The sequence below is a fragment of the Ursus americanus genome, chromosome 1 (genome assembly GCF_024610735.1).
Source record: "Ursus americanus isolate L20-20 chromosome 1, mUrsAme1.1.p, whole genome shotgun sequence".
Taxonomy (NCBI): domain Eukaryota; kingdom Metazoa; phylum Chordata; class Mammalia; order Carnivora; family Ursidae; genus Ursus; species Ursus americanus.
The window spans coordinates 103495243-103509817 of record NC_142127.1 but is presented as its reverse complement, the minus strand read 5'-3'; the positions used below and the strand labels follow the sequence as shown (position 1 = coordinate 103509817).

Genomic DNA, 14575 nt, shown 5'->3' with positions numbered 1-14575 from the left:
GCCCAGTGAGTCAGAATTGCCAGGTGCCTTGTAGATAGGCCACATCCTGGGCTGCTGCCTCAGACCTCCAGAAGCATGGAGATTTTAAATTTCTTGTTACCCAGTAAGAGAGAACACAAGTGTCCGTGGGCTTTCATGCCGGCTTGCCCTGAGCCTTCCTAGAGGGCTGAAGTCCATCATCCAGGGGCCAGATTTATTCCGTGATGCCCACAGGATTTTACAACTGGTGTTTTCGGCTGCGGTACTTTCCCTCTTTACTGGCAGGGACCCAGGAAGCCATTTATGTTGGCGCACAGGGAAAGCCTTCACTGGTGACTCCCTGACACAAGCTGCCATCAGGTCAGAGCCCTGGCGCTGGCCTGCCTCTGCCTTTGGAGCAGGGTCAGGGGGAGGCGGTAGAACAGGAAAGCCCCTCCTCGCTCCAGTGGAGTGGGGGCTCCAGGCCACTTCTCTCCCCACCCCATACCCCATCTTCTGCTGGAGCGCCAGCCACCCCTCTTGGGGTCCACATGCCATCGTGCACGAAATCACTACCATGTCGCAAGGCTGGCATTTTCAAAGATCTTTCCATCAGAAGGGTTGCCAATCGAATGAACCTCAAAAGGGAGAAACGTCAGCATCAGGCTTTCTGGACAATGAATTTGAGGAGAACCGGGGGCTCCTGCCCCAATCTTCTTCCCCCTAGAGCCCACCTCCTACCCAAAATCTGGCACGGGGCTCCTTCTCCTAACCCCACATCCACATCCACATGGGTGCGATGTAATTTCTTTAGTATTAACTGATTATCCGCCCCCTCACAGAGTTCTGACCCTTGACCCGTGCCTCCATACCCACCTGCAGCGCCACAGTCCAGAGCCAGAGCTCCCAGGAAGGCTGGACAGCCAGAGATCAAAGGAAGGGCTTTGGAGTCTGGATAACCGGGATGAATCGAGCAAGTCTTCAAGTCCCAGGCAGGGCGAAGAAGGGGATTTCAAGGAGCAGAGAGATCTCAGTCACCGCAGCGTCCCCGAGACAAAGCTTGCACACCAGAGACCCCACAGAGCTCTGAGGGCACCACGTCCTGGGGTCTGGGGGGAGATGGGAGTCCCCACAAAGCAAGAAGTGCTGCGTGGTATGTCCAGAATCCGTTGAACATCTGCACGCCCTCCCTCCACCCCTCAGTGCAGGAGGGGGCAGCTGGGTGATTCTTGTGGGCCAAGGGTGGTCAGAAGTCAGAAAAGGGCCAGGGCAGTCCCCAAGCATCCCATGACCCAACGTGGGGTTGGAGAAAACAGAAAGAGGCCCTGCAATGGGGTGACACAGAGGAGACTTGTATAAGCACCAGGCAGGCAGTGATGGGCATTTCTGAAGATGCTGGAAGGAGAGTGAGGACGGCCCCCCACCTCCCCACGTCCCCCCCCTGCAGAGCTTGCCCCAAATCCCAGGGTAACTGGGCAGGGGTGCGGAGCCTCTGAACTGACTGATGTGGGGCGTCGAAGGAGAAACTCTCTGGAATTACTTTTATATTAAACCTACTGCACAGCGGAGCTTATGGCCTCTGCCCCCACCTTGAATTTACTACTTGGTGAGTGTGTTTCTGTCTGGACTTAGACCACTAGGAAACTCGGAGCAGACTGCAATCCTGTCCTATTGTCGGGAACATGTGTCTGGGGCATGATTCACGGACTCCACTGGGCCGTCTGCTCTTACTTGCCCTGGCTCTTGGGATCTTCGCCTGTAGTCAAGCTATTGTCCCACGGGCTATACTATTGTTATCCAACCGGAGTCCTATTTGGAACAAGGCAAGGCACATACGCACCTGAGAACATGTGTGTGTACCAAGGAGATATTTAGAGTAATTTATAACCGTGGTTTGAAAATTCTCAGCCATAAGCCTTTGAGGACATAGGAGCCCTTCTGCAGCAGGCTCCATCTATGGGCCGTGGGGGGCTGTGGGGTGTGGACGAGGTGCACGAGGACTTCCCTATATGGTAGCAGCCCCCAAGCTCACAGGTGAGAGCAGAGCTCCCAGCCGGGGTCCATCCTTGTGTTGGCAAATAGCTCCCTGTGCAAATCAGTCCCATCAGAGGTGGAGGTGGTAAGGGCAGCTTTGGGGAGCCGGGTCCTGCCCCGAAGCACCTGCCTGCTAAGGCCTCCACCATTCTCTCTTTTGCGACACCCCCCCCCCCGAGCCTCGGTGAGGTCCCGGCAGAGCTGGCCACTCTGACCGTGCTCTTTCAAGCCTCTCGTAAACGGATTTATTTGGTAATGCACAGACTGACCATTAGCTCATTGCTTGGCCTCAAGAAGAGGGTCACTGATTGGTGTCATCTTTTAAATGAAGAATTTGTCCTGGGCACAGAAAGAGAAAGCAGGACTTAAACCACAGAACAGGGAAGCATCAAGGGGCTGTGACATGTGGCCCTGGGGGCACATGGGGGCATACACGACAATGTGAGTCCTGGGCTCTGGACAGCTCTGGGCCGCCAGCAGCCGAGGACCTACCAGCACCAGCATGGCCTTGAGAGCCACACCTACCAGCCATCTCTTCTCCCACAAATACGTTGCACGACATATTTTTAAAAAACCAAAACCCTCAATACGCTCGAATGTTTTTCCTTTTATGTCACTGCATTCAAGTTAACCCCTTGGGTTTTGCCTTCGTGGTAGCACTCTTTTCTTAAGCATATTAGGTCAAGCTGACATGCGGTATAGATCTGTACTATTATTATCACACACGCCACCTGAATGCCAAACATGCTTTTAACACGGAGACTCGGATGCCTTTTTAGGAAAAACAAATCTTTATTAAAAAAAAATAATAACTTACAAGTCGAGAGAACTCTCCGAAATACACTGTTCATTCTGTGCACAGCATTGCAGCCTGGAACAGCTCTGCTCCGTTTTGCTTTTTTAATGTAACTTTACAAAACTATGACTATCACAAGCGGCTTTATGGGGTCATTCCTGTTACATGTCCCATGCCGGTTCAGAGCACCACACAGATATAAAACTATCGTAAATACAACATTTCAGCCAGGACTGGAATAGATTTATAGATTTATAGATTTTTATATATATATATATATATATATAATTTCAAAACAGCTAACAATTAATGTCATCCTTAGTCAGAACTGAAATCAAACTAGCCTTAAAACTACAACACTCTGAATACACGTCAGCGTTATAGCTCTCGTACAATATTTAAAATATATTTAAACTTTCAAATACATTTATAAGGTACACCAATAATGAGAAAATAAAGTCTTAAGATTTAAATACAAATCACCGTATAAAACCTACAGGGAACACAGAACGTCCTATTGTACAGAAGTGCAGGCAAGCCTGCCCCGCGGCCGGTGTGGACATGTGACAGGTCTCGGACCCGTCAGGATGCACAGCTGCGCGACGGCCACCGGGGCGGCCCGAGAAGGAAGGGAAGGGTGCGTGGCGGCACCCGCTCCCCGCTCCCCGCGACTCCAGCCTCAAGCCCCGAAGCCACCTTGCTTCACTCTTGGAACGACGCAAGTCCGCTCGTCCCGGAGAGCCCCCCGAGGGGCGCGTCACTTGGTGTTCTGCTCCAGGGCGGAGTACTCTGTTTCCGACACCCTGGAGGCGTCGATGAGCTTGGTGAGCCCCGTCTTGGCCGAGTACTTGAAGATGAAGGCCTTCATCAGCTCGTACCTGTAGTTGCGGCTGATGAAGCTGTAGAGCACGGGGTTGACGCAGCAGTGCACCAGCGACAGGCACTGCGTGACGTGCAGAGCCGTGAAGAGGAAGTTCTCCAGCTGGCAGGTGAAGGGGATGTAGTGGAGGATGGAGAAGATGTCCAGGAGCACCACCACGTGGTAGGGGAGCCAGCACACGAGGAAGACCACCACGTACGAGAAGATGATTCTGCGGCTGCTCTGCTTCTCCTGGTCGCTGGACGCGGCGAGGGCGCGGGCCAGCAGGCAGTAGAAGACGGCGATGACGCAGAAGGGGATGGCGAAGCCCAGGACCACAGAGACCAGCTCCATGCTGATGAGCCACTCCTTGACGCTGTGCTCGGGGTAGAAGGAGCGGCAGTAGGTCTCGTTGTTGGACGCCGACGTGACGGTCTTCAGGTAGTAGGTGTCGGGCAGGGACACGCAGAAGGCCAGCAGCCACACCAGCACGCAGACGGCGCGGCGGACCGCCTTCTTCCTGCGGCTCGAGGTGCTGGCGAAGCGGGTGACGGAGAGGTAGCGGTCCACGCTCATGCACGTGAGGAAGAAGATGCTGCCGAACAGGTTGATGGAGAAGATGAGGTGGGTGATCTTGCACGTGAGCTCCCCCATGGGCCACTGGTTATGCTGCACGAGGCTGACCACCCAGACGGGGATGGTCACCACCACCCACAGGTCGGCGATGGCCAGGTTGAGGATGTAGCAGTGCGTGTCGTAGCCGGTGGTCTTGGCCTGGATGTTCACCCAGACCACCACAGAGTTGGCGATCATGCCGATCACGAAGATGAAGATGTACAGGAAGGACAGCGTGTACAGCAGCACGCTCTTGCTGGGCATGCTGGGGCACAGCACCGTGTCGACGGCGATGCAGTCGCTGCTGTTGCACGGCCAGCCGATGTCGGAGAAGTTCCCCGGCTCCGGGTAGTCGAAGAGGTGCAGATCCATGGCGCTGTGGGCAGCGAGCAAACGGCCTGCGCAGAAATCAAACAGAAAGGATGCGATGGAAAAGTGGCTTCCTTAGGCAACACCGGAGGGCCGGCCAAGGCGCTTTTCCAGGGCCCACGCACTCGGCGGTATCTTCCCAAAGAAAGGAGAAAAGGAAACGGTAGCAGAGCTCCGCACAACGACATAAAACAGGCCCAGCATCTAAGTTCGCACGGTGCCTAAGCAAGAAAGAGGGACTGCCTTCTTTATCTCTTTATGGCTGTGTTCTCCAGCCATCACCAGCCTGGCTGTGCCCACAGTGTGAGATCAGCATGGTCCAGGGGCCAGAGAAACGTCTGAGAGCCACAGTGACGCAGACAGCTGACTCGTTCTTGGCACAGGACAGCGGAGCCATCGTCCCCACGTCCCAAAGAATGGCAGAGTCCATCTGCTCCTGTTACTGCTGTATTACGAGTACCCCGCTCTGCTCTTAATGAGGTTCCCTCCCAAGTGCACATCAAAAATGGGGCTCAGTGCTTTTGACCTTCCTGCAAAATGTGCACAGAAACCTGGGTCTTGGGTCACCTTCGCTTTGCAGTCATGGAGATCACAGGTGTGCAACGCCCTGCAGCTTGACTGCACCCCAAACCTGCAGACCCTGGGTTTGCCGTGGGGTTTTTACGAAGGGCAGCCACTCAGCTGTCTGGAGCTGCGGGCCACTGCCTCGTTTCCCCTTCTTTTGTTTATCCAACTGTTTCAAGAGCAACTTGTGCCAAGACCCAGAGCACAAAAGTCACCACCTGCTGCACTTTTGGGGGAGGGGACAATCATCTCAACTCTCTTGCAAGTTCATCCAAAGTGGACCCCGGGTCACATAGGAGGATGGGTGACCCTGGTCCATGGGTCAACGCCCAGGTGGCTACGCGAACAGTATGAGGACACATAGCTGGGAAAAGCACCCATCCCGAGACCAGACCTTCCCGGGTAGGAATCCTGATTCCTTCCTCGGTGGTGTTTAACTTGACTCGCTAACCTGTCTTCGGCTGCATTCTTGGGACAGCATCTCACAAAGGTGCCCAAGAACCAAAAGGCCCAATCCAGAATCTAGCACACAGCAGATGCTCTGTAAATCCCCCCCCCCGCCGCCCCTCCCCATCCCTTTGGCAAAAAGCACAGCCTCCGTTAATTCTTCCTCCACATTTCAAAGGACCTCTTAACAGCCTAAGTGACACACGTCCCTGCCTGGAGGGAGACTCGGGGGCAGCTGACTGGTTTACCTTCAGGATAACTGAACAAAATCCCTGATGAGTGAGACATTCTGCTGCCTCCCAGGACCAGCTTCTTGGCCTCAAAACTCACAAGAGGTGACCTAATCTTAAGTCTCAGTTAGCGGAGACCACCTGCAGGCTTCTGAGCAGTTCGTCTCTGCGGGTTCGAAGTGGCCATCGGTCCCTCTCCCAGTGACCTAAGCAGGTCCCCGTGTCCCCGCTGCTGAAGGGAGAAGGCTGGGCCTCCCAGGGGTGGTGGGCAGGGGCAGGGCCCAGAGCCAGGGAGCCTGGTGGTCCTCAGAGCACCCCACCAGGAGGATCCCCATGCCCTAGGACCACCAACTTGGGCCAGACCAGACAGACACACAAGCACACGGGGCACCCACGGAGACTCAGCATGACCACGTTTACAACAAAGAAACTCCTCACATTACCAGACTTTGGACCACCCCGTCCTAAGAGGCAGCCTAAGGACCCCAAAGGACGTGGGCACAAGAGGCAGCAGAGGGCGCCTTTGAGGAGCCAAGGCTCCCTGACCCACCGGACTGGCCTCGGGGTGGGCAGCCAGCCCCAGACGGTGCTTTGAAGCTCCTATTGCCACCTTCCCCTGGCCACTCACCTGCCTGGGGCTGACCTTCCCCTCCCCATTCCTTGAAGCCCCCAATCCCAAACTAAGCAAAGATTTCATGGTTCTCCTGTGGTGACCCCTTTTCCCCCCATCTCCTTAAAATGAAACACACGTGCAGCACAGCCTAGTTTATAAAGGGCCTTCGCCTCAGGACCTCATCTGACCCTGGAGTCCCTGCAGAGCAGACGAGCTCTGCTGCTGGGCACGCCACAGCCCCATCGGAAGGGTGGGCCCGGGCCAGGCGGGGGCGCCCTCCTCAGCCTGCTCCAGCACAGCCCTGCAAGGCCTCGGCAGCCACAGCCACAGAGCCTGGGGGTTCGCCCGTCCACAGGGCGGGAGAGGAAGGAATGCGCCCCAGCCCTGGTTAGCCTGACTGGGTCCAAGCACCCCCAGCTCTTCGCTCACCACAAGGAGACAGTGAGCGAGCTCCGGCCGCCCGTGCTATTCAGTGGACAGGCGCCGGGCCTGTGTAGTATGGACAGCCAGACCCACGCAGGGACAGGGGTCTATGAGAAGTCATCTGCCTCTCACACCCTGCCCTTCTGGAAATTACCAGGTCAAGGTGTCCAGATCCACCCTCTGGGGCTGCCAACCATCATTATTCCCAGAGTTCCAGCTATGGTGGGGGAGGGGTCCAGCCCCATCCTTGCTTTCCACCTCTGCCCTCTGGGCAATGAAGATTTCGTGATCACGTCATCACGTGATCACATGATCTGAGCCAGAAGTATTACCTGCTCTCAGGGCACGGCTCCTTTCCAGCCGTCCCGTCCCGTCCCGTCCCTTCGGGGGCACAGTGGGACTCTTCCAGCCAGGGCTGAAGGGGAGAGCAGAGGCTTCGAGGCTCCTGGCCTGAGTGCGAAAGCCAGCTGGCCCCCAATCACCGATCTCCTACCACCCATCAGCCCAGGAGCTGCAGCCCGAGGCCCTTGCCCTGGCCACCGCCTCCCCCAAGGGGACCCCTTTGTACCCCCTCCCAGGGCGGAAGGCCTTAGTGGTCAAGAGAAGGAGGGAGGCACAGAGAGAAGATGAAACAAACTGCAGTCCTCAAACTCCTGCAAATCCAAACAGGGACGAAAGAGGGAAACAAGACTCCCAAAAGCTCAGCCCTGTCCTTTCGGTATTCTTCATGCATTTGGCTTTGGAAACAATCAAGGGTTGTTTCCAGAAAAGAACATGATTTGACAAAGACAATCTGCACGGTACGTCCCATGGGGTCTGCAGCAAAGGCCCGTCTGCCCCAGCGAGTGTCCAGGATGGCTGGGGCAGGTACGTCCACGTCACGCCATTCCACCGACGGTGCGTGGCCACCATCGGAGAGAGGACTCTTCCTCATCCACCGGCAGAGATCTTCACAAGCGGCACCCGCAGAGCCACCAATGTGGCAAGCCACGGAGTGTCTACCCAGGCCCCTGGTTTCCAAAGGCCTGGTGACAAAGCTCCTAGCAGGCCATAGGAAACCTCCCTTCCTGTCCCCGTGGAGGGAGGGAGCCGCCTAATGAGCCACAGGGCCACGTAAAGTCCCTGAGTGTCCCACCCCAGAATCCCAGCTGCCCTCCAGCAAGAGCAGGCCATCACCTGAGCCGGTACACGGACAGCCAAGCGCGTTCTGCGTCAGTCGGGAAGCATCTGCGCTCCTGTCTAAGCCGTCAGGCCTCCGAGCCAGTGTGCTGGTCTGTTCATGTTGGGAGGCAGGAGCGGTCTGCCCCGGACCTGGAGAAGACCCCTCTTCCCACTGGGACCAGCCGCTCTCTGCTGGGATAAGCCAGCAACTCCATTCCCGCCGCTGGGGGCTGGAGCTTGGAGTCAGTCACACTTGAGCACGGCCTGCGTCCCTGCGCGCTCAGAGCCCCCGCCAGCGCAGGCGGCAGGATGAGACCCACTTACAACCAAGTGGTAGGTCATCTGCGAAAAGAGTCCTGAGAGAAGGAAAAAAAGAGGGCTTTGCATTTTTTACAGCTTTTTGATTTTACAAGTTCACTCATTTCTCCTCTTGAAAGATTCGTGTCCCCAACTGTACACGCGAGTATGTTTACTGAAGCTCTCTCCATTAGCAAAAAATCGGAGGCAACATAGACGTCCATCGGGAGAGGGGTGGTTTGATCAAGTAGGGCGTACCCACTGCCTGAAATACAACAGAGCTGTGAGAAGACAGAGGGGCCTGCACACCTGAAGGGAAAGGCGATAGGCAGATGCACGCACTGAGCATAACCTCGTGGACGTAAAAACCGGAGCAAAGAGTACACGCAGCTTTATATGTAAACACCTGCGCACAAAGGCACAGAAAAAAGACCTTCAAGGTTAAAGCTTTGGGCAGGCAGGGGAGGGTGGGGGCACAAAGGGGGGATTATAGATTTTACTCCATAAACTTCTGTACTATTTGAAATTTGACATCAGGAATGACGTCGATTCTGACGGAGGGATGTTTCACAAAACCTGAGCGGTTCAAGTTCCACTGTCCTAGAGCCCAGAGACCCAACGAGAGCAGAGAGCTGTCCCCCTCCGCTCCCTTCTCCCCGTACTCCCCGTGCTTTCTCTGACACCCCCCCCTGCAGCGGCCACGGCCACGTGCTCTACACCCTGACCCCCACTCTCGTGCAGGGAGCGTCCCACCTCTGCTGGGACAGGAAGGGGAGCTTCCTACGGCCAGCGGAGGACCCAGTGTCTGGCCGGTCCCCCCCACCAGCCTGGCGTTTGCAGAGGGACTCATTCGCCCCCCCCCCCCCAGCCCCCATGGAGGAAGGCTCCTCTTCGTCAACGGGAGGACTTTCCTGGGAGACGTGCCTCCCACATCTCAGGCTCCTTAGTCAACAAGTATCCCCACAACGACTGAACTACCACAAGCGGCCGGAGGCATCTCGCTGCCTCCAAACGGCGGCCGGAGCTCACCCAGGGAGCTGGCGGTCAAGCCAGAATTAGTCGTCCCCCAGGCTGGCCTGCACAGGGTGGCAGATGGCCTGCAGAAAACAGGCCCTCTGGCCCAAAGTCAGTCCCTCCGTGACAGAGACTGCCAAGTGTTCGGGCATCTGGACGCTCTTCAGTAAGACGGCCTCCAGCGTGTTTGCAAATCCCCATCACAGACCTGGAAGATTCTTCCCAACCAACCCCTTAGCTGCCTCTATCCCAATTAACGTGTCCCGCTTCTCACGCCTTGCCCCGCACCCAGACCATCTCTATGCCATGTCACCGCACCATCTTCCTGCCCAAGCCCCACACCCCCACGAGGTCTTCACCCTCATGTACCATTCCCAGCACGAGGCGGGTGATTGCTGCATCCGGTCAGTAAGTCAGCAGTGACAATCTGGCTCCCCCAAGTCCTGGGCTCCGAGGCCATCCCTGGGAACAGGAGTCCAGAAGCACTTTTCCAAACCCTCATGGAGCTGAGACAAACATCAGCCTTTTCAAGCCCCAAATGTTTATGGAGTGTCCTCTGTGAGGGGCACTGCTCTGGGCCTAATAGACCAGAATCGCCATGCCCCGTCCCCCAAAAACTCGCCAGCCAACCGAGAAGGGCAAGAAGGCGGCAGGGTGGTGGTGGGTGGCCCCCCGAGCAGGAGGTGAGGAATTTCCGCTCCAGTGGTTTATGGGGGGAGAATGAAGCGGTGAGATGATCAAGCATATGCCATGAAGAGGGTCCCTGAATCTGGCTGAGGCCAAGCTCCCCACAGAGGAAAGCTGGCGACCAGAGTCAGGGGCGGGGGTGCGGGGAGTGCAGGAGTCAGGCTGGGCCTGCCCCGCAGGAGCCACAGAGATTCTGAGCAAGGGAGCAGCTTGCAGCAGAAAAGGCTCTTGGGGGCGGAGGTGACAGCACCCAGGTCGAAGGCAGGCAGTGGGGTGCCTTGGTGACAGGGTGCAAACAGGCTGGAGGAAGGTGCTCCTGCCCAGTCCCCGGTGGTGCAGATAAGATGACACCGGCCAGGCCAGGGCTGGGCACCAGTCGGACAGCGAGGGGCCCTCTGGCCCTCGGGGCTCTTTAGGACCTCTGCCTCCAGGTGACTTTTTTATTGGCCTTCTGCAATCTGGGATCTGCGTCCTCCCAGGAGGGAATCTCCCAGAGCAGTTCAGTGCCGCTCAGACCGAATCACCTCGTTCAGCCCCTCACTGCTGCACACCCGCGGGCCGAGGCCAGAAGAGACTCGCTTATCTCCATCTGTGGCTCACAACAGCTCTCCTCACGGTCCCAGCTTCTCCAGAGGCTTCGCCCAGGGGGAGCCACGCTCTGGCCTGCTTGCCGGAGGCCCGCCCCTTCTACTCTAGCTGGCGTGCGGTTCAGGTAAGGAGAACCCACAACTTCTAGAAAATCGTTAGGCAATTGTACGTCATTGGGGTCAGGGTTTTTTGGGGTTGGTTTTTTTTTGTGGGGGGGGGGTTTGTTTGTTTGTTTGTATTTTACCAATGCTGCATGAAATCTACGGGGAAGTCCAAAAAAGCTTCAGGCCCGGCAGTCTCCCTGCGGCCTCCCTGCGGCCAGCTGCTGGGGCTGACAGCAGACTGGGGATCAGTCCATCCCCCAGTGCCAGGCAAAGAGAAACAATGCTGTCTTGACTACAACTTATTTCACACAAGTCAGGAACTGCCCTAAATCATAAGAAAACTCTAAAAGTAATAAAGAGAGTCAAAAGGAACAAAAACACCCTATCCTGATTCAGACAGAGGCCACCTACCACTGCGGTCCTCAACATACTTCCTGTTAACACACGGGGTGCGGCATCCTCACCCACTTTTAAGCATTTGGGGGAGAAAACGAACCCCACAGCCAGAAACCCGATCTGGCCTATTGTGTTCAGCTGCCCACGGGGAAGCAGGGCTGTGCCCAGAAGGGCAGATCCAGAGATCGCGTCACAAAGCCTGCAGGCTGGGTTGGCCCCGTGTAACCAGAGCCCTCACTCCCACCCAGCTCAGGACCTGGATGAGGCAGTGGGAGGTCAGCCAGGCTCTGGGCGAGACACAATAGGGTTCCCAGGAGAAGACTACTCCATCTTGGCCTCTCCTCCTAAAACTCAGGGATGATCCCCACAAAGGTATCTGTTACCGTACGAAAATTCGAAGATGCTGGCTATCCAGACGCACAGCCCTTTACTTGTCCCTTAGCCAACAGCGGTCCAAAGTCACCGAGTTACTCTCAGTCCCTCCACCCTTCGAGCACAAACAAAACCAAGTCAGCTCCCAAACCTACCTGTGGCTCACCAGAATGTTCATCATAAAAATATGCAGTCCCCTCATTCATCACTTTAACAAGGAAAGCACCTACTTTTTTTCTCCAATTCTAAATTAGTAGATCCTTAGATTAAAAAAAAAAATCAAATATTCCCTGCAGAAAACCATCAAGTATTCAAAATCAGATAATCCCCCTCTTACTCCTTTTCTTTTCTTCTCTCCCTCTCACCCTGTCTCTCTCTCTCTCTCTTTTTTTTTTCCTTGTTTGTTTTTACTTTAATAGAAAATGTGTGTCCCAGGGCTATAATTTTCTGGACTTGAAAAATACTTGACGTAAGCCAGCTTTGGGTTTCTTTCTAAACTCTACCTACATGCATGGAACTCAAAGGCGTTCTGACACCGTACTTGTTCCTAAAAGTAAAACTAAGTTCAAACCCTATACATTTTAGTTCCAAATTCCATGTGTGCCCGGCAAAACCACTGACAAAAATCTAAAGTCCTGAAATCTTGAAGGTTTTTCTCCTCCTCGGTTGACTCTTAGGGTTTCTAGAGTGACGGTCGGCCAGTCTCAGGTCTGAGTAACTTCAGCCAGCTCTCTCACGCCTCCCCGAAAACAGGAGCCCCTCTGCCTAGATGATTGCACAAAAAGCCACTGTTCCTGATTAAGTAGGTTTTTTTGTTTGGATTTTTTTTTTTCCATCCAGAAAGCCTATACTCTGCCTGTTCTGGGTCTGATTAGAAACCATAATACCTTCTCAATTCTCCCAGGAGTTGCTGTTAATAAGGGAAAAACTCACCTCCAAAGTCCTGACTCAGTTAGCACCGGCATGCTGCCTTGGATATACTCTCTGGAACTTTTTTAAAACTATGATTGCAATGCATGCCCCTTTTAAAAATTGGACAGGCAGCAAAACACAGGCATTTCTCAATTTTCTCTTACTCTTCCACACCCCCCCGGCACCCCCCCCCCCCTTGATCCCCTGGAGGCTGTGGCATCTAGCTCAGCAGTTGCGCGCACACTCAAGTGTTTATGGCAGAGACGGGGGGAAAAAGAGCAAATTGTTTCCAAGCTAGAGCTCCCATGTGCAACTTTGCTTTAGAGAAAGGCTTTGCATCTGGGGAAGCTCGGTGCTGATGGGAGGAAGGACAGGCAGTTTATCCATTTAAAATCTATAGAAAGTTAAGCACAGACCCCAGCCGCCTCCACTTTCTTTTCTGGGCAAGCCTATTTGATCTCCGCATTTTCCTGGAATAAATAAAAGGACACAAAGGCGGCATCTGCGTTTAAAAAGAAAAGAAAAAGTTACCACATTGAGACTCTGCAGAATGAAGTTTCAGGGGATGTCAGCGTACCAAATACCTTCAAAGAGCTATAAACCATGTCAGGGGGGCCCTCTTCTACTTCTGGAAAACCTAATGATCCTGTTGTGAGCAAGTGAATGGGGGGGGGGAGAGAAAGAGAAGAAAAGAAAAAAAAAAGAAAAGAGAAAGAGAAAGAAAGGAAGACAGAGAGAGAAAAGAAGAAAGAGAAAGAAAAGAAGAAAGAGAGACAGAAAAAAGGAGGGAGGGAGGGAGGGAGGGAGGGAGGGAGGGAGGGAGGGAGGGAGGGAGACAGCCAGTCTGACTTTTACAACTTCTCATTCTGCCTGGAAGTTACAAGTCTTGGCTAACCACCCACCCCTGACCTCACTCCAAAGCTCTCACTATCAGTCACCCCTTGAATCTTTATGCATGCTAACAATATTGAACAAAAGTCATGCTTTACCTGAAGGGTATATTTAAATTACAAAATCCTAGACTTGTGTGTGTGCCTTTTTTTTTTCTAACTAAAGTTGGACTTACCTAGCACAATAAATACTCAAATCAGATTAGCAAGGATGCAATCAAAGCCACGAAGACCGAGTAGAATGAACATTCACCCTTATAGCTTCCGGGCTTACAGAAGCTGGTAATCCCCCAAAGCCCCGAATTCAAATACATTCTGGAATCACAAAGATTCACAGCTCAGTTTAGTGCTTCACTTAAGGAAGCCCCTTAATAAAGTGTACATCTTTCTGCAATTACCTATCTACTGGCAAGTCCCTCTATTTCCCGACGATCTACCAGTGAACGAGGTTAGCAGTGGTGCCAGGCTGTTCCCTATGCCAACTCTGAGCAAGCAGAATGGACAGTCTGCATTCTTGCAAAGTTCTCTACTTGCCGGAGCTTAAACACCCACAGCAACAAATAAACACCAGATGCCTAAAGCGAACACACACACGGAGCGTCCCTTCCACGAGTGACTTAAGGAAATCTGACCTTTTTACTTTCTGCAGCAGAAAGGCGAAGCCCCCAAGTTAGCAGACAGGCTTTGCAAAGCAGCCGCGCAGCATGCAGCCCTTTCGGAAACCAGACCTGCAGACTCCCAGCAACCATCACAGAGATTCAAAAAGAGTCGTCTGGAAAAGACCGCTTAGCTCAAGAACAGAAACCCTGCCCGCCGTCCTCCCCTTCCTCTCCAGGCACGGCTGCGGAGAGCAGTTTCCTTACCTCCCGGCTGGGCTCGGGCTCTGGGCTCCCCGCGCCGCCGCTGTGCTCACCGCCTCGGGGCTGCGCAGTGTTTGCAGGACTGAGCTCTCCGCCGGCGGACCTGCGTTATATACGCTGCAGGAAGGCGCCTCTAGGTGGCAGCTTTGTAACCCGCATCTCCCTCCCTCCCCACCCGCGCCGCGCCCCACACACGTGCAGGCGCGCACACACGCACACACACACGCGCGCGCGCGCACGCGCGCTCATGCACGCACACACTGGCATGCACGCACACACTCGCGCACACCCCTCTGGTAAACCCTGGTCTGTCTTTTCCCGCGCAGCTTCGCACCCCACAACTCACTCTGGGGGAAACCCCAGCCGCCCTTGACTTGCAAAGTCTA

General features: G+C 54.6%; 1 protein-coding gene across 3 annotated transcripts; it reads right to left on the bottom strand.

The window, feature by feature from the left end:
* Nucleotides 1-2760: 2760 nt before the first annotated feature.
* Nucleotides 2761-14352, bottom strand: ACKR3 (atypical chemokine receptor 3). Of its 3 annotated transcripts, XM_045794046.2 has the most exons (3): nt 14193-14337; nt 8085-8425; nt 2761-4660 (listed from the first exon to the last, which is right to left on the bottom strand). In XM_045794046.2, the coding sequence occupies exon 3, from the start codon at nt 4632-4634 to the stop codon at nt 3546-3548; it is 1089 nt and encodes a 362-aa protein (XP_045650002.1). In that variant the 5' UTR covers nt 4635-4660; nt 8085-8425; nt 14193-14337; the 3' UTR covers nt 2761-3545. The 3 variants fall into 3 exon arrangements, with proteins under 3 accessions (XP_045650002.1, XP_045650001.1, XP_087720807.1); XM_045794045.2 differs by lacking the exon at nt 8085-8425 and having other exon boundaries at nt 14193-14352; XM_087864681.1 differs by lacking the exon at nt 8085-8425 and having other exon boundaries at nt 2761-4766; nt 14193-14308.
* Between the last annotated feature and the right edge of the window lie 223 nt (nt 14353-14575).

Coding starts and splice junctions, on each gene's coding strand:
- ACKR3 (XM_045794045.2), bottom strand. CDS start 4,634: ATGGATCTGCACCTCTTCGACTACCCGGAGCCGGGGAACTTCTCCGAC.